Source organism: Strongylocentrotus purpuratus, unplaced genomic scaffold, assembly GCF_000002235.5.
Source record: "Strongylocentrotus purpuratus isolate Spur 01 unplaced genomic scaffold, Spur_5.0 spur5_scaffold_21, whole genome shotgun sequence".
Taxonomy (NCBI): domain Eukaryota; kingdom Metazoa; phylum Echinodermata; class Echinoidea; order Camarodonta; family Strongylocentrotidae; genus Strongylocentrotus; species Strongylocentrotus purpuratus.
Window position 1 is genome coordinate 26,678,272 of NW_022145607.1, and position 18,289 is coordinate 26,696,560.

The 18,289-nt window shown below is 37.4% G+C and overlaps 1 protein-coding gene across 1 annotated transcript; it reads left to right on the top strand.

Moving 5' to 3' along the window:
• Positions 1-1,234: 1,234 nt before the first annotated feature.
• Positions 1,235-17,325, top strand: LOC115928353 (cytochrome b5 reductase 4-like). Its single transcript, XM_030995532.1, has 8 exons — positions 1,235-1,283; positions 2,020-2,313; positions 9,875-9,975; positions 10,565-10,658; positions 13,988-14,114; positions 15,442-15,499; positions 16,530-16,623; positions 17,220-17,325. Exons 2-8 carry the CDS (start codon positions 2,031-2,033, stop codon positions 17,273-17,275), a joined length of 813 nt encoding a protein of 270 aa, XP_030851392.1. The 5' UTR covers positions 1,235-1,283; positions 2,020-2,030; the 3' UTR covers positions 17,276-17,325.
• The last annotated feature ends 964 nt before the right edge of the window (positions 17,326-18,289 follow it).

Here is an 18,289-nt window from a genome sequence, read left to right on the forward strand (position 1 = left end):
GTCATACGTTTTATGCTGCGCAAAGATTGAATCAGTTTAATCTTGGCCATCACAAGAAGTGGGTTATTGATGTAGACAAATGCTCATGTACCCTTTACAACTCTTTTCATGTATGTTATTACCAAATAAGAAAAAAAAGCCAGTCAGTCACTCAATACTGTCTGACATTGAAGTCTAGCAAGTATACGGTTTTCCTTGCATAATTTGAATATGAGGACACTGCTAACGTTTAAATTTCACAGATAGGACATACATGACATATTCATAATTCCTGCAAAGTTCTACAGCATTTGAGGTTGGCTGCAAAAGGGACATAGTACCTTTAACGGTACATGTGCAGTGTTACAGTTGCTTCTGGAAAGGATTTTTTTACTAGTGTTACTGTTAGGGCCACGGCCCCTTAGTGACTATAAAAAAACATATGCTCTTAATTCCTGGCCATTTGGGAATGTGTCAGTTTGCAACTCAAATGGAGAAACGAGCATTTTGTTGAAAATCATGTGATATCACGAACATTTATACATCACTTGTATATGGAATTGAAAATAAGTCATGGTTCAATTTTATTTGGGGGGGCTGGCGCCCCCCCTAGCTCCCCCACCAGTACGCCAGTGGCTCAAAGTAATATTCTTGTATAAAATTAAGTCACAAGACTCACAACATCAAGAAATTAATATAAATTACAAATCTGTTTGAAACAATAATAGTATCAAGAACAGGGGAACTATAATCAATAACATTTACGCTATATTTACAGGCGCAGATCCAGGATTTCTTAGAGGGGGGGGGGGGGGGGGGGGGATTTGAAAATCGATACCCCTCCTCCCCCATCTTAAGTAAGCTTCTCAAGATACCACAACCACTTGCCATAGCACATACACGACCATACTAATCAAAACGTTGGTCAAGTACAGTAAACCCCGAGTATACCGACGCAACCGAAACAGAAACCGAAACAGAAGTGCCACGCCCATTTTATTGATGAACATCCAGATTAAGTATAACTTATACACATAAGGCAAACATTTCTTGAAGAAAATAAGTTGCTAGAAAACGAATCGCGTTTAAAGGTAAAGCTCAATTATAATTTTATTTTAAATCAACAACAACAACAAATCAAAGGACCTATAGCTGGATTACAACAAAACAGTGTATGTCTCGGTATGTTTCATCCCCGTTTCATCATGCATGGAGCATGTGATATATTAGTCGATAACTTCAGTTAGTTGAAAAACCAAAGTCGATCACCAAAATATTTGTTGCCACTGAGCGAAATTGCACAGGTATGACATTCTACTTCAAGTTATTTCTGTAATCTTCGATGTTAATACTTCATTAGTAGGCTTTCTTAATTTTGCAATTTGAATTTGAATTGACAATTTTTAGGCAAAACCGTGCACTTTGGGAGTTAAACGAGAGAGCGGTTGTTGACTTCGACCGCATAGTTTACTTCGGTCCCGTACGTGATTTTCTACGTAGGGGTCTAGTCTTAAAGAACTTTTTATGAATATAAATTATTGTCGCATTGACCATGTTAACATTGTTATTGACACGGCGTGACGGCTGAATCAATACTAGGAGCATTAATATAGTTTGTGTGGAATTTTAAATGGAAATCAACTGATTTATTTTATTCCAGTCATTCCTGTATCAAAATGATTTTAGTCAATTTAGAGCATCACATTTGAAGGAGTTTGAACAATAATTTTTGCTTTTCTCCTATTTGTTTTTAAAATGAGCTGGATTGTCGTCAGACAATCTCTTACTAAAGCACACACCTACACAGATGTGTAAATCAGAGTAAACATCCTGCACCCAACCCCCCCCCCCCCCCCCAGGTGCATCTTAATGTTTATCTAGACCCTACTGACTAGATCTAGATCTATGTGAGTGTGTCATGCAGTTTTGAAGATGATTTTTATCAATTCCTATTTTGAGAGTGATTGGTCCACGAATCCACTTTGTTATTATACTTATTATTTGCTTGTCATTATACTTATTTTTTGCTTGTCATTGCAGGTTTGCATAGCATGAACCCAAAGATGAGTCTTTCCCCGCCGCAGCAGCAGCAGCAGTTCCCTGCCATGAACTCACCCCAGAGGGCAGGCGGCTCCTCCTCGCTGTCCGTTCCGAGTGGGTCCTCTAGCCGCATCAAGGCTGCCCTGAAGCCTGGCCGCTCCCTGATGGACTGGGTCCGGCTAGGCAAGCAGCAGGGTAAGAAGCTGAATGGCGTCCAGGGCCAGAAGATGGACGTCTCGGAAGAAGAGCTGGCCAAGCATAACAAGATAGATGATGGCTGGCTGGCAATCAGAGGTGAGTTCTCCTTCTGCTTCTTCTTCTTCTTCTCGTCCTCGTCCTCGTCCTCCTTCTTCTTCTTCTCCTCCTTCTCCTCCTCCTCCTCCTTTTCTTCTTCTTCTTCTTCTTCTTCTTCTTCTTCTTCTTCTTCTTCTTCTTTTGCTTCTACATCTTCTTCTTCCTCCTCTTCCTCCTCTTTCTCTTCTCCCTCTTTCTCTTCTTCCTCCTCCTCTTCTTCCTCTTCCTCCTCTTCCTCTTCCTCCTCTTCCTCCTCTTTCTCTTCTCCCTCTTTCTCTTCTCCCTTCTCCTGCTCTTCCTTCTCCTCCTTTGCCTGCTCCTTCTCATCTTGATTTCTTTTGCCTCCTTCAATCCTGAATATTTTTTCACTTCAAACTCGCATATGGTGTGTGCATCAGAGGAAATATATTTGTAATGTGCTTTGATATTTTACAGACCTCTGGGTACAAGTGTGCAGGAAAACAAAATCTCCTAGTAGTAATAGCGGTGTCTTGGTAGAGTTGTTTTAACTCTTTATCCACTGGGGATTTAAATCCTATGTTCAAACAATTTGATTTAGTATTTTTTACATTTTGTGTGTGTGAGAAAAGTCAACTATGGTGGTCCAGTGTTTGTTCCATAAGTCGACCAAGGCAGATAAAAAGTTGAACACATGACTGGATGTAAAAATATTACACAGCACCAGTTTTCTTTGGCAAGGCATGAGAGGTGTTGTGGTCTATTGGATAAGTCATCAGACTGTAGATCACAAGATACAGTTTACAAATCCCAGCCTGGCACCAACTTCTTTTGGCAAGACCTTAAATCTACATTTGCCACTCTCTACCCAGGTGTTAAATGGGTTTCCGGTAGGATGTGAACGTCCGTAAGATGGCGCCTGGCTGAGAATGTGCAAACATTGTCTACGGGCAATCCTGAATCCGATGCCCGGGTTAATAATACAATGTACATATCTGTAAAGAACTTAGATACATTATCTACATGTAAGCACTACAGATATGAACATAGAATATTAATATTATTATACATGTAATCTACATTGATTTATTTTATTTATTTTATTTATTTCATTTCCATGTAGTATGTATTAATTAAACAAAATAGAAATGACAACACATTGCACATAACATGAAAGAGTTGTAAGACAGTGGAAATGCCACCAGCGGACGCCTGAGGATTACCTCAAAGAATTTCCATTCTGTCATGAGGTTCTCCACGTCCGCTGGTGATACGTGTACGTGTGAATAGATTTAAGAAGTAACGGTAAAATAACATAACATAACAGAATTCAAGTACATTCATGAAGCATAATAACTTTTTGAAAGATTGCATGTACACCCTGTATGTTGAACTTTGTGGCATGAAGAAAATAACAATCATACGGCATGTGAACAAACACAAAGCGCAACAACAATATATGAATACATTTGCCAACGTAGACCCAGGTGCAGTAGGTTCCTGTTGGCATTATTCCTTGAAATACATTTACATTACGCACTGACTGTAGTTGCCGAAGCTAAAGCCAGGACAAAATTCCAATGCACTTTCAAAGTAGCAAATACATGTAGGGAAGTAATGCGAGGGTAATGCAATCATAATGCAATCATAATACAACTATAATGTGCTATGAGATTACAATATTACATGTAGATTCAGTACGAGTCTGGCTGCACAGACTCCAATACATGCAAAATATTAAAGTCCAGGAAGGGAGTTTCAATAGTTGACATGTCAATAAAGGAGTACAAGTTTTAGACACCATGTCACATGTTTTTGTTTTTGTTTCCAAAGAATAAAAGACAAAGAAGCCAGGTGTTTTTAGTCAAGCTGAATTGAGCTTCGCAATTGTACAGTTTGTAAGTGTCAGTTAAAAGCCCTGATTCTTCAAAAAAAAATAACTACTGTATATAGTTGCAAACTAACAGAACAAAGCATACATGTAAGGCAAACAAAACAAGCATAAATAAGCGTCTTAACTGCTTGAATTGAAGACTAGCATTTAAATCTTTAAAGCTCTGTTGAAGACAGTGTATTTACATGTAATATCAAAAAGATTTATTGCTTTCTACATAGATGTTGACTTTTGAATTGTAAGTTGTATTCCATAGGCATTAGTTTTGTGATATAGGTTTCTCTCTGATTTGTATTGTTGAAAATAGAGGGTTTAGACGATTGAATGGTTATTATTTTTGTGTCAAAAAATTTTTGCCTTCAGTAGTTTGGCAATCAGCCATCTGACTGACAGCTTTTAATATAAAATATTCTGCTAAATTTTTCCATTAGAAATAGCCTTTACTTTGCTTGTACTTTTACATCAATCATGTAAAGCTTTCAAAACACATGCAAATTGTAGATTTTATTATATTAAATATTCGTGAGTTGCCTACAGGTACTACAGTACATGTAGCTAGGTAGAGATATGTAAATGTACAATGGCTAAAGACCTACAAATGCCATGCATTGCTTGGTAGTCAGCTCCAATGTTTCCCATACATTGCAAAGCATTTTTTAATTTTATTGTGAAATCGTGAACAAGCATTTGTCTGAGTCAAGCTATTCTATGGCTATCAGCTTGATGTTTAGGTCCTCAAGGCGTAATGTAACAAAAGGTTGTGAAGGGTGAAAATTGCACAATCCATTGATTCATACATGTATGAGTCACATTAACTTTTTTTGCGGAGTCACTCTACTCTATTTCAGGCTTCGGATTGAGAACCAGATAAGCTTTGAGTTACATATAAAACGTTATGTCTTTGTTACTACGGTACATGTAACAACTGATATTAAAAGAACTTGGTAACATCAGGGACGTGATAGAGAAGGACTGGAATCAAGCCGCTCTCCTTTGACCCCATGCTCCAAGCCGCCGAAAAGTTATGCGCTAATCTGCAACTGTTGACCTGGTGGTGAGATAAAAGAGCGCATGAAATTTCAGGAGTTAGAATTCCTACATCAGAAAATGGTATCACTGCAACTGTTCGCTGTCCCTTCCAATGATTTCTCATCCATTGTTGAATGTGTAAAGAGTAGAACAAGCGAACACAAACTTGTGTACTTTCATCCTTTTTTAAACTTGAAAAATACAAAAAAAAACGCGAAAAAACGCATTAGCAAACTTAATGTTATTGAAGATTGTAAACCATGGATCAAATAACGGGACATTAAAGCATGCACAAATTAGCGCATCGTCCTAAAATATTGAGTTTTTGACAGGATGTAATTTTTCTTTTACCAACTCTGGCACACAAATTAAAGGAAGAACGGAGTTTTAAATTTGAAAATTTGTTTGTTGCACTATTCCCAATAAAATCCCCATATAAAGTTTTTGATTTACACTGAAATTTTGCCGGTAATTTAATATTTTGTAATAAATGTAAAACTGGAGCCTGGCTTCCGAAAGTCCCCGCAATGGAAGCGCGGTTCGGAGCATGGAACTTCAAAGCCAAGTGGAATGTTACACATCCCATTGTTACGCTTTAGAACTCAAGAATGTGTTTGAATAAATTACAAGAGTTTCGCCTCCTTTTCTTTCACCTCCCTGGTAACATTGTTCAGATGAGAGAAAATGGTGCTGGTCGAGGTACATGTAGTGACTTCAATGCTAGATGTACAATTAAAGAGTTTGAGTGAAAACTAATAATAACAATTGGGAAAAACTCATCTGATCAAATCCTTAATTCTCCGAACTATATTATTACAATTTAATTACATTTTAGGTGAATGTAAATCGTCACAATGCAATGAATTGACACTGTATACCATTCCAGACAAATAAGTGTTGAAGTATTGTAAAAGCCTGTCTTTATGTCTTATTTTCATGAAAAAAAAGTTAGGGAAAATACAAAAATGGTTGGGAGAATTTACTGTTAGAAGGTACAATGTAATGCACAGTGAAATCAAGGTGAAACCAACTCGTGAGTAGAGAGAGGTTCACGCTCCTGTGCTCAAGTCTGACATTGTTTCTATATGCAGGGTTTTACGTGTAAATAATCTTTGAAGGCTTCCATGGTAATGAGCAAGGTTTGTGGTTGCACCACGTATTTTTGGACAGGGTTAGTTGGGCCTGAGAAAGAGATAGAGCGTGAGTGGATCCCTTTAAGGGCCAACTAACCCTGTCGAAAGAATACATTGTACGTGGTGTAACTGCAAACCTCACTCAAAAGTGTATGTTATTCTTTATGCTGTTCATGAATGCTCTGACCTGTTTCACAAAGCCTTTTTTTTTTAATGACAAATGACATTCAAATCAGTGACAAATCTGCTGATAACCAATCAGAAGCAAGGATTTCACTAGCTTTGAACAAAAACTGTCATTTGTCACTGATGATAATTAAGTTTTGTGAAACTGCTATGTGTTTCTTTGGTTAATTGGTTCCCTTGATACAGCCAATTTTATTGAGTTACACTAATCACTGTATGTCACACTCTACTACGTACTAACCCATACGCATCAGCATCACCCAACCCCTCCACATGCATACAACAACTGTACAATGCCTGATTCTTGCCTGTAGGGATTGCTATAGAGCCCACCACTCCACAAATTGCATTAATGAATAGATGGAAGGAGTTCCAGAGCACCAATTTTATTAATGGAGCTCTAAATAGATCTCTGTGAAACAGGGCTTTCATACTACCATCCCAATTGGCTGCATTTCCTTTTTTCAGGTTTACCTTGACATTTTGCTTTGATTGTGTAAAAAGATAGGAGAGACTTGGTTTGTGGCTGCATAATATCTTAACCTTTTAATACAACATGTACTTGTACATGTACCTGGAGCTTAGCTTAATACCGGTAGATATCATTTCTTAATCCTAAAAAATTATAAGTTTGTCTTTTTTTTCTTTTTTTTTTTTCTTTTTTTTTAAATTTGATTTAATGGCTTTTTTGTAATTGTATTTATATTTGAGCATGTGTGTGTGTTTTGAAATATGAAATAAGAAGCATGTTTGAATGAACCTGTAAATCAGGTGTTTAAACCTAATAAAAGGAATATTCCAGATAGATATATGTAGACAAAGCAAACATCATAAAAAGCCAAATATATTTTGCTCTTCATCTACAAATCAAAGAGTTAGAGATTAGTAATACTGTATTTTGGTTACCTTAGCTGTGAATCTTTGTCAAGTACATGTCCCCTGTGTATATCTTAAACATATTTGTTATTAAATTTTCTATGCTGTAATCTTGCTTATGTGCAGCACAATCATATTTGAATTTCAGATTTGACTATTGTGTTTTTCTTCCGCTCATATTTCAACATGGACAGAGTCTAATCCTACTCCTAGTACTACAGATTGGAAAATTGCCCAGAATTCCAGCACTTGTGGATATTTGCCCCCTTGTCAATATTTGTACAGTTGTCCACCTTTTGTGAATTTGCAAAGAGGTGTTTATTTTATTGGGTGAATCATTCCTTCCTTTTTGATAAAATGTAGATAAAGAGTAGTCTCCGGATTATTTCTTAATTTTCTTTTTATCTTTTCAATATTGCTGTGTCATATTCATGTTGCCATTTCATTCCTGATAGAGGACAAGTTTACAAATGCTGCTGTTCAAGTTTATTGAAGTTCTTTTTAGAGGGCATCGATCAGAAAAGAATGTCATGGGGAAAATTATGAAGTCATCCTAAGAGCAAACAATATAGAGACAAATTTAGGGTCACCCAGAAAGAAAAAAGTCTGGTGTTATGAAATTAACTTTGTACTTTGAACATATTCACAACATTATATACACTGCATTCGCGCTAAAAATACACTGGAACTGCAAGCAAATTCAAGTAACTTTCAAAAGCTTTAAAAGAGCTCTAGTGAAAAACAAATTTATTAAATATCCCTTTGAGAAAATTGCACATGTACATGTACAATATCAGATCCTAAAAGAGCTGTCGTAAAAATAGAAAAGTATTTTTTACACTGCACTGTATGCTCTGGCGATAATTGAATGCCAAATTGTTCTGAACTGAAGTATGGACGAAACAATACCTCATCTTAACCCTAAGGCCTATAAGCTAATGTAAATCCAATCACCCTAGCTCTTCCCCCTCTCTTACTGTTGGCAGCATAAAGCTGTGAGCAAAAGTGAGCAAAATCAATGTCGCTGAGGCAAAGTTACTGTCACTAGACACTCGGACAATACTTGTGTACATGTATCCTCTATACCAGTAGTACAAATGTACACACAACCATTGATTTAGAGATTTGTTACATAACAAAGCAAGAAAAGTCTACACCAGCTCCTCTATTGTCTGGTAACAGCATGGGAAAATGTTAAGGTCTATTTTTAGACATGACAACACGCTGTGTTAAAGTCCAAGTCAACTTTTGTATTCATGAGCACTGGAACAACAGGCTAGTAGTTTTTTACGATTTTGCGGTGGAACAGAAGGGAGAACTGTACGTGAAGGCTCTTGACTCTTCATGCTTGCTTGCATCCTGGGACAAGGTGTTTTGTGATCTAGTTTTGCTTGGTACAGAAAGCCATTGATGGTACTTTATTTTGTATTTTACTAAAGGGACTTGGTAACATTGTTCAGATTTGTGAGAGAAAATGGTGCTATTAAAGGTAATGACTTCAATGCTAGGTGTACAATTAAAGATAATCTGAAAGTTTGAGTGAAAACGGACCATTATTAATGATAAAAATTAGGGAAAAATGACCTGATCAATTCCATAATCCTCCCAACTATATTAATTATAATAATAATAATAGTGGGTTCTTGTATAGCGCTCATGTCAGTCAGATTTGACCCTCCTGGCGCTCCCGATTATTACCCTGGCTTTAGCACGGCTGCCATACGACGCTCTAGCATTTCAAGGAATAAATTCCTACCAGGTACCCATTTACTTCACCTGGGTGGAGTGTGGCAAATGTAGATCAATGTCTTGCCAAAGGACATTAGTGTGGCGGTGGGACTCGAACCGCGGACCTTGTGATCGACAGTCCGGCGACGTATCCACTCGACCACAACACCTCTACACAATTTATTATTACAATTTAATTACATTTTAAGTGAATGTAAATCGTCACAAAGCAATGAATTGGCTCTTTGAAAGCCTGTCTTATGTTCAATTTTTTAATGGAAAAAAAAAAACTGTTGGAAAAATTCAAAAATGGTTGGGAGACTTTGTGTTTTGAGAATTTGTTAAAGTATTTTTTGCATGTCTGAGGGTACAAGTACAGTAAAAGGAATAGCATTTTTTTCATCAACCTTCAACAAAGTTACTGAGTAAGGAGTATTTCTGGTTGATGTAGACATTTGATGTTGCCGTAATCAGTGATAATTTTCAAAGTAGGTAATAATTCATTCAAATTCTTATTGCAAGGTACTGCGTCCAGATCAGACCGTTTTTCACTCTGTGGTGTCATAACACAGCAAATGTTCAGAATTATGATCCCTATTTTGTTTTCCGAGCTTCTGGAAAGTGGAAAGGGAAATTTGTGTTTCAGAATTATGAACATTTGGGAAAATGAGTCCCTCCTTTTTCATCTCACAGAGGAGTTTCACAGTCGAATAATACTTTAATTCTTTGACCTTTTCTAACCTTTGACCTCTGACAGGTCAAGTGTACAATGTGACCCCATACATGGAGTATCACCCAGGTGGTGCAGAGGAGTTAATGAAAGGACTTGGTATAGATGCAACAGATCTCTTTAATGAGGTAATTATTGATGCAAGCTCATATCAGTGAAATTACATACATAATTTATAATGCACATACCGGTACATGATTTATGCACACTGTCTACATAATTTATGCACATACAGTACATCATTTATGTTCATACATAATCTGTACCTGTTCAGGTGGTGATTATTCCACACTGATCAGAAGATACATGTAAGTAAAATCTATTATGTATTATGATTGCAGATCCCTCAGGGAGCACAGTATAAATACTAATGAGGCTACCCTAGGTAAACAATACATTGTATTATATTATCAATATAACTTTTAATATTACTATTATTCTTATAATTATTATAATTATTGTACTATTATTGTTATTATTATTATTATTGTTGATATTATCATAATTTAGTGAATTTTGTTCAATTTCTCTTGGCTGGTTACCTTTTTAACTTTGAAAATCAATTTTGCTTTTTGTACCTTCAAAATGTCATTTAACATTTCCGCACCCCCCCCCCTTATTTCTCTCTCTCTCTCTCTCTTCTCTCCCCTCTTTCTCTCTCTCTCTCTTTCTCTCTCTCTCTCTCTCTCTCTCTCTCTCTCTCTCTCTCTCTCACAGGTACATAGGTGGGTGAATGTAGAGTCTATGCTTGAGAAGTGTCACATTGGACCCCTGCAGAAAGGAGACCCCCTGGCATTCTTCAAAGTACCAGGTTAGTCAATGTACATTGTAGGACTCACTTATTTAGGGCAAATAGCGCAATCCCCCCCCCCCTTCCCTAATTTTAACCCAAGACCCCCAAATTTCAAATCTTTTACAGGGACCCAAAGCACAAAAACCCTGTAAAGGCCTCTACAACCTTATAGTGTTTGTGAAAAAAGCTAATTTGGAGCCCAGGGCGAATTGATCCATCTTAGTCACTAAAGAGTAAAGACAAATGCACACAATATACATTATTTGGGACTTGGGAACTACTGAACATTTATTCATTGCAAACCATTTAGCCTGGCTTCAGGCAAAGTGAGGTTTATTCCTTCGTAGTGACAAATAAATGTAAGTGCGTACATGGAGAATTTTTTATACCCACTGCATGACATATTTATGCAATAATTGGAAAGAGAGAAAGGGAAAAGGAGATGGGTACAGAGAGGGCACATTTCTTGACATATACACCTGTACATGTAGGTAAAGTAATAACATACACTGTACATGTAAGTCCTTGGAAAATTTGTCATATTATCCCTAATATTACAAGTATGTATATATCAGAGAGAGAAGGGAGAAACAGAGAGAGAGAGAAGAGAGAGACCAAAAGAGAACAGAGCAAGAGCAAGAGAGAGAAGAGGGGAAGAGGATGGAGAGAGGAGTGAGTAGAAGAGAAGGAGAGGACACAGTTCTTGACATACAAGTAATAAAATTGTGTAAGTCCTTTAAAAAAAAATTGTTTTATTTCTAACGATATACATTTATCATGGACTTTGCAATTACATGGACATATCTTTTTTTATATCTACAGTGTACATGTATCACTTGCATTCCATTTCCAGTGCATTGAATCTGAAAGAAAATCAGACAATCTGTGATGTGTACGTATATTGTCAGTGCTACAAATTGGCAATGGCCATTAATAAAAGCTGTCTGATCAGATCATCAGAGTCTATTACAGAGGGGCAGCCTTTTGTGACAAATTCTGCCGTTGGTATGCCACAATTCTATAGAAGCCATTTCCCAGCTGGAAAACAAGTTCTGTGCACTATTTACAAGCAGACCAACAACTCTTTGAAAAGCCATGCATAGTTTAAAGGCCGGCTGTAGTAGTTCAGCCAGAAGGGATTAGACCACCCAGCGAGGTCACTGACAGGTGGCTATCTCATTTAACTCAGCTCTTAATTAACATAAGAAAAAGAGGATCATGGGGGACCAACAGGCACCGATTGGGGAAGTTTTCTATATAGAGGGAGCAAGTAGCTACAAGTAGTACAGTGGGGCTTTAATAAACTTCACAAATCACGTTAATTTGCTTGCCTGTTCATGGGGTTCAAGTTTGGGCAATCTTACACAAAGACCCTTATTTACAAAATACAAATCTGTATTTTGAGGTGAAATACAGCTTTTCCTTTGAGAATTCTATTCAAATATTTTTATTCTAGCAGACCCTTTTGAAGTCATGCACGAGTGAAATTCTAACAGTTAATTTGTGCAGACGGAAGTGAAATGCTCCATCTCTTTTTTCATAATTTTGTGGGTAATTTGTATGTATTGTAATGTTTATAGTTAGTTCAATGCCCGGGGGGGGGGGGGGGGGGGGGGGGGTACTCACATATTAAGAAATAGGGGATGTGCCACTCTAATGGGTCACTTTTCGCACAAAAATCCCTTAACATGGGTCCGTTTTTTTCAAAATTCAAAAATGGTGAAAAATGGGCCTTTATTCCGAGAAAAATCTCCCAAAATGACCTCTAAAAGTGGGTAGGCGTTTTGAGGCTTGAGCTGCGCACCCCATCCAAACCAATCTGAGGTGAAATCTTTGGGTGAAAGTACTTGCAGTTTAAAGATTCATCAGTGGGGCTTAGAATAGAAGGAAAAATATGAAAAAATCTGGAGGTAAATTATCGACATTTTATAGTGAGAGAAAAATAAGTGTTTCATTTCAATGAAAATAATAACAATAATTTGTACCATAGGATGGTAGGAATAATCCCAGAATTTTTGTGGGGATAATTTCAACAAAAATAATCAAATAGGATTTCCATACCATTGCCACTATCCATACAATATTGCTTTCCATTGACTTTTGGACTGATTTGTTTTTCAAAAGTTGATCAGCTTCGGGGTGTTTGTCAGTCTCTCCCTTTTTTCCCTACAAATCACATGTAAAAGCCTGGGGCAAATGTCTGATCCCCCTTTATACTCGAGTCTCATCTCAACCTTTCACACACATATTTTTAAAGCATATTTCCATAACAACTAGAGTCCCCAGGTGCAACTATGTATTATTTAAGGAAACAGTAATGTCACGCACATTATACATCTGTGTGAAGGATACTTTTAAAAAACGCATTAAGGCACAATTTATAGATTAATAAAAATATGAAGGCCTTGGCCTGTTTCTTGCCTTGTTGTAAATTAGAACATGGAATCATTCATGGACGAAGAAGCTCATTGTTGCTTTGTTCAACTGAGTGATGTTTGCAATTTATTATGGAAGGAGGATCATTTGGTACATTGGATGTGCTCCATGACTTTTAGAGCGCAGAGATGTGAGACTCCTTTGATGGAAATAGAACTTTGGTCATGTAGGATTTTACGGTTAAGTGATTGAAATGAACAAGAAATTGGAACTACAATGCAGTTGGTTTGAATTAAAGGGAAAGCAGAAGAAGTTTATTTTGGTTTTTCTAGAATCATTTTAGGCACAAATTGGACACTGGCACCCTTCAAAATGGGGAAATGCACTGATATAACTATTTTTCACATTTCGTCAAAGTTATGACAGTAGTTCAGTTGTAAATGATTTTTTTTTCAAAAAAAAAAAATCAAAAAATCCCTGAAAGCATTTGTTAAATCCTGTCTGCACTACTTTGCCCTGGGAGGATTAGACCTGCCTGCAAGGTCACTGACAGGTGGTTATCTCATCAAATCAACTCTCAATTAACATAAAAAGAGGATCATGGGGGACCAACAGGCACCTATTAGGCATTGTTTGCTATATAGAGGGCACAAGTAGCTATAAGTAGTGCAGTTGGGCTTTAAACCAACTTAATATCAGGGTGGACTTCCCCTTTAAGGACATACAATTAATGATCTTATATTTGTGTGAACCTCATACCTCAGTCTCATGGGCTGTTGGTCTTATATGGACTTTATCTCCCACTTTATCATTATTTTATTATTTTCAAAATCTTTCTTTTAGACAAGAAATCCTCTGGTTATGTGAACCTTTTGCAATTGTCAGTCTCATGGGCTGTTGCTCTTACATGTATGTGGTGTTGATCTCCCACATTATCATTATTTTTTTTATTTTCAAAATCTTTCTTTTAGACAAGAAATCCTCGCCGTCCAAGATGGAGCAGGCGGGCAGCTATACCATCAAATGGCCAGACACGGTGGAAAAAATTCCCTGGTATATGTGTAAGCTGAGGGGCAGAGACAACAAAGTCAGAGCCAAGTAAGTGAATTGTCTCTAGGCCTGTCTTCATCAGCTCGAGTTTGCCGAATAACCCGCTGTTTTCAGACTCATGATATTATCCAAGGCCCCATCTTACAAAGAGTTGCGATTGATCTAAATCAATGGCAAGTCCTCCAATCAATCGTAAGTTTGCAGTCTCCTATCTCTTATGCACATAGTTGTGATTGATATCAACTCTTTGTAAGACGGGGCCCAGAAGCTCGAAATTGCATCTTCACCGGACCGATACGCTCATCACAAACTAGCTCGGACTGGCAAAATTAGCCTGCTATTTCCCAAATAGCGGGATATTTGGAAACAAGACCAAGACTTCTCTGGATATTATCTTGACCCAATATTTCGCTAATTGCAACTGCGGGCTGATGAAGACACAAATTAACGGGTTAATTTGGGATTGGGATAGTTAAAATAGCGGGTTATTTGGCAAACTCAAGCTGATGAGGACAGGCCTTCTGTTATCCTCGTTATCGATTTGATTTGGTCGAGACACGGTTTCCCACGGTCAAGGGAAAACCTGGTAAGTCATTGAGAAATAAATTCTTCAGGAAGGTCATGAAAAATGAGAACAAAATTATCCCAAAGTCACAGAAAGTCTTGGAAACTGATTGTGGGTGTGGGCCTTGTGTAGCTATGGTAGCCTTCCAGTTTGAACTGACAATGGGCGTGGTATTTTTATGCTGCAACCAACACATACCAAAATGGTACTTACATCTGGTCGTGGACTCAGGAGGCATAAATGGGTCCTGGAAAGTCATGGAGAGTCATGGAATTTGGTTCTCAAATTTCTGTGGGAACCCTGTTTAGAGTAGTTCACTCTTCCCCTTTAATATAGGATGCTTTCAAGAATTGTTGGACTAAAATTTAAAGCAACCTAAATGTAATGTAGCCCCCCTTAAATCATCTAGATATGGTTTAAAGGGGAAGTTCACGCTGATATTAAGTTAGATTTAATAATAAAAGCAGAACCATGAGAGGAACAGGTCAGTGAAATTTTGAGCAAAATTCAACGAAGAATATAAAGAAAGTTATGAATTTTTGAAGTGACAATCAATCAAGAGCTGTGCCACCAGGGGCCCATTTCGCAAAGCCTTTTTTCAATGACAAATGACAAAAATCAGTGACAAATCTGTTGATAACCAATGAGAAGCTACGATTTCAGTAGCTTATAACAAAAACTGTCTATTGTCACTGATGACATGTTTTGTGAAATGCCCCCCTCAGTTGTGAAACGTGCCATTCATTTATGTGTACAGTAGTGTACACTGATTATGAAACTAACGTTTTCTCTCACTTTCCCTTTTTTCAGACATGACTGGTATCAAATGGGTGATCAGGTGGTCGTATCAATCTATGTTAAGTGTCATGTAAGTACAGCCTATTGAAATTTTACATCCAATAATACAGTCAAACCTGTCTATAGAGACCGCCCAAGGGAAACACAAGAAGTGGTCTTTGTAGACAGGTTCCTTCAGTACATGTTTCAATAAGAAACCATTTTAAAGGGAAACAAAAAAATGTGGTCTTTGTAGACAGGTGGTCACTATAGCAGGTTTGACTGTAATATTAATTGATAATTATGATAATACAAATAATTGGTTTAACCAGGGAGGCCCCGTCAGCATCAATGCTATTCTTCCTGAGGGGCCCTGCGATTATTATTACCCCATCAGCTGCCGGTTACCCTCTTAGTTCACCTGGGTGGAGAGTGGCAAATGTGGATTAATGTCTTCCCAAAAGACGTTAGTGCCGGGCTGAAACTCGAAACCTCGACTTTTAGATTGAGATTCAATTGAATGAATGGCTATACCATGACGCCTCCACAATTCTTCTTCAGGGGTGTACTACTTATTCAAAGAATTGTCTGGAAGCACATATCATATTTTGACATAACATCCCTATGTCAAAATATTCCTATGCCCTTCCAAAGGGGTTTGCATATCACACTAGCCATAGACAGTCAAGTCAATGAACCATTTATAGCACTCCAAAATGCTTCAGTTTCCCAATACAAAGCACTGCATGCATAATAGGAAGTGAAAAGCATGTGTCACAATATAAATACAGAATGGTATATGGTAACAGTGTCAACGTCGATCTAGGATCAGTAGAAAAAGATATTGAAGTCACACAATGTGTACTATTCCCAAAACAATTGAATTTTGATATAAATATAGTAATTAATATATCATTTGGCAAGTCTTGCTTTAACCCACATGACTGAAAATAGTCTTCTGTCAACTTTTGAAACCTATGAGATTAAAACAAATAATGATCTTGTGAGCTTTCACTTTTTTCTTTTAAATTGCATTTTATGTTTTATTAGTACAATTAAGATGTTCTGAATGACTTTAACCTCTTACACATGCAATGGGGCTATTTCTTTATCCATTCCAGTACTTCACCACGGACTATGTGATAGTGGATCTGAAAGAAAAGACCCTGAAAGTCACTCTCTACCTTGACAGCCAGTACTTCACACTCCATCTTGGTAAGCCCAAATTTAATTTTTCATACTCCATCTTGCTTCCCCCAAATAGAGAATGATACTTGTACATTTGGTCAGTGTATGGTTGTGCAACAAATACTTTGTCCTCCATCTTGTTAAGCCCAAATGAAATTCTTTATACTCCATCTTGCTTCCCCCAAATAGAGAATGATACCTTTGGTTCGTGTATAGTTGTGCAACAAATACTTTGTCCTCCATCTTGGTAAGCCCAAATGAAATTCTTCATACTCAATCTTGCTTCCCCCAAATAGAGAATGATACATTTGGTTAGTGTACAGTTGTGCAATAATACTTCGTCCTCCAGCTTGGCAAACCCAAGTGGAGAATGATATCAACCCCTTTTGTATAAACTCACTCTATATTTAGAGTACGGTAATCATTCTATGCTTACAGTACTCAGTAATTCATATTCCATCTTAGTTTAAACAGAGAGGGTACGTGTTAAGTAAAAAATTGAATAGTGTTTCTCATACCCTCTACTTTCTGTACGTTTTGATATTCTGTCATGAATATGATTTGTTTTCAAAGATGCATGAACTTTAATCAATTTTTATCGAAACGTTTCTCATTGTACACAGAGCTTCCAGAGGAGGTGCACCCAAACATAAAAGGTATGAAGGATATTTATTTTTGAAAGCGTTTGATAAACAGAAACACTTGTACTTTACAAGTTGCTATGTATTTTTTTTATTTTTATGCCTCCGCCACCGAATGTGGTGCCGGAGGCATCATGTTTTCGGGTTGTCCGTCCGTACGTCCGTACGTCCGTCCCGTTTGACCGTTATCACAATATCTCAAGAACCATTTAAGATTTAAACTTAAGACTCGGGAATAGTATTTATCACCATAGGAAGACGATCTGATTAGATTTTGGAGTACGTAGGTCAAACGTCATAGGTCACAGAGGTCAACTTATGAAATTCCTTGTATTGAGTTTGTTAGCGCGATATCTCAAGAACAATTTGAGATTTAAACTTCAAACTTAAGGATAGTATGTATCACCATAGGAAGACGATCTGATTAGATTTTGGAGCACGTAGGTCAAAGGTCAAGGGTCACAGAGGTCAACTTATGAAATTCCATACATTGAGATCGTTATCGCGATATCTCAAGAACCACTGGAGAATTTTCACTTCAAACTTAATGATAGTATGTATCACCATATCATAATATCTCAAGAACCACTGGAGATTTAAACTTCAAACTTAATGATATCACCATAGGAAGACAATCTGATTAGATTTTGGAGCACGTAGGTCAAAGGTCAAGGGTCACAGAGGTCAACTTATGAAATTCCACACATTGAGATTGTTATCATGATATCTTAAGAACCACGGGAGATTTAAACTCCAAACTTGTTTAAATTGCTCTATTGCGGAGGCATCATTTTCGACTGCACGCAGTCAAAATTCCATCTAGTTTTTTTTAATTGGCTAGTTTCCCCACAATGAATGTACATACATGCCATTAGATGGATCCTGACCCCCACATCCCTTTAAAAGGGGCGTAGTGGCAAATATTGAAAAATTTGAGTTATCACAACTTTCGGGCCGAAATGGTAAGGGCCGGGGTGGTTCAGCATTTTGGAGGAAAATATTTTTTTTTTTTAATTGGCTAGTTTCCCCATAATGAATATACATACATGGGG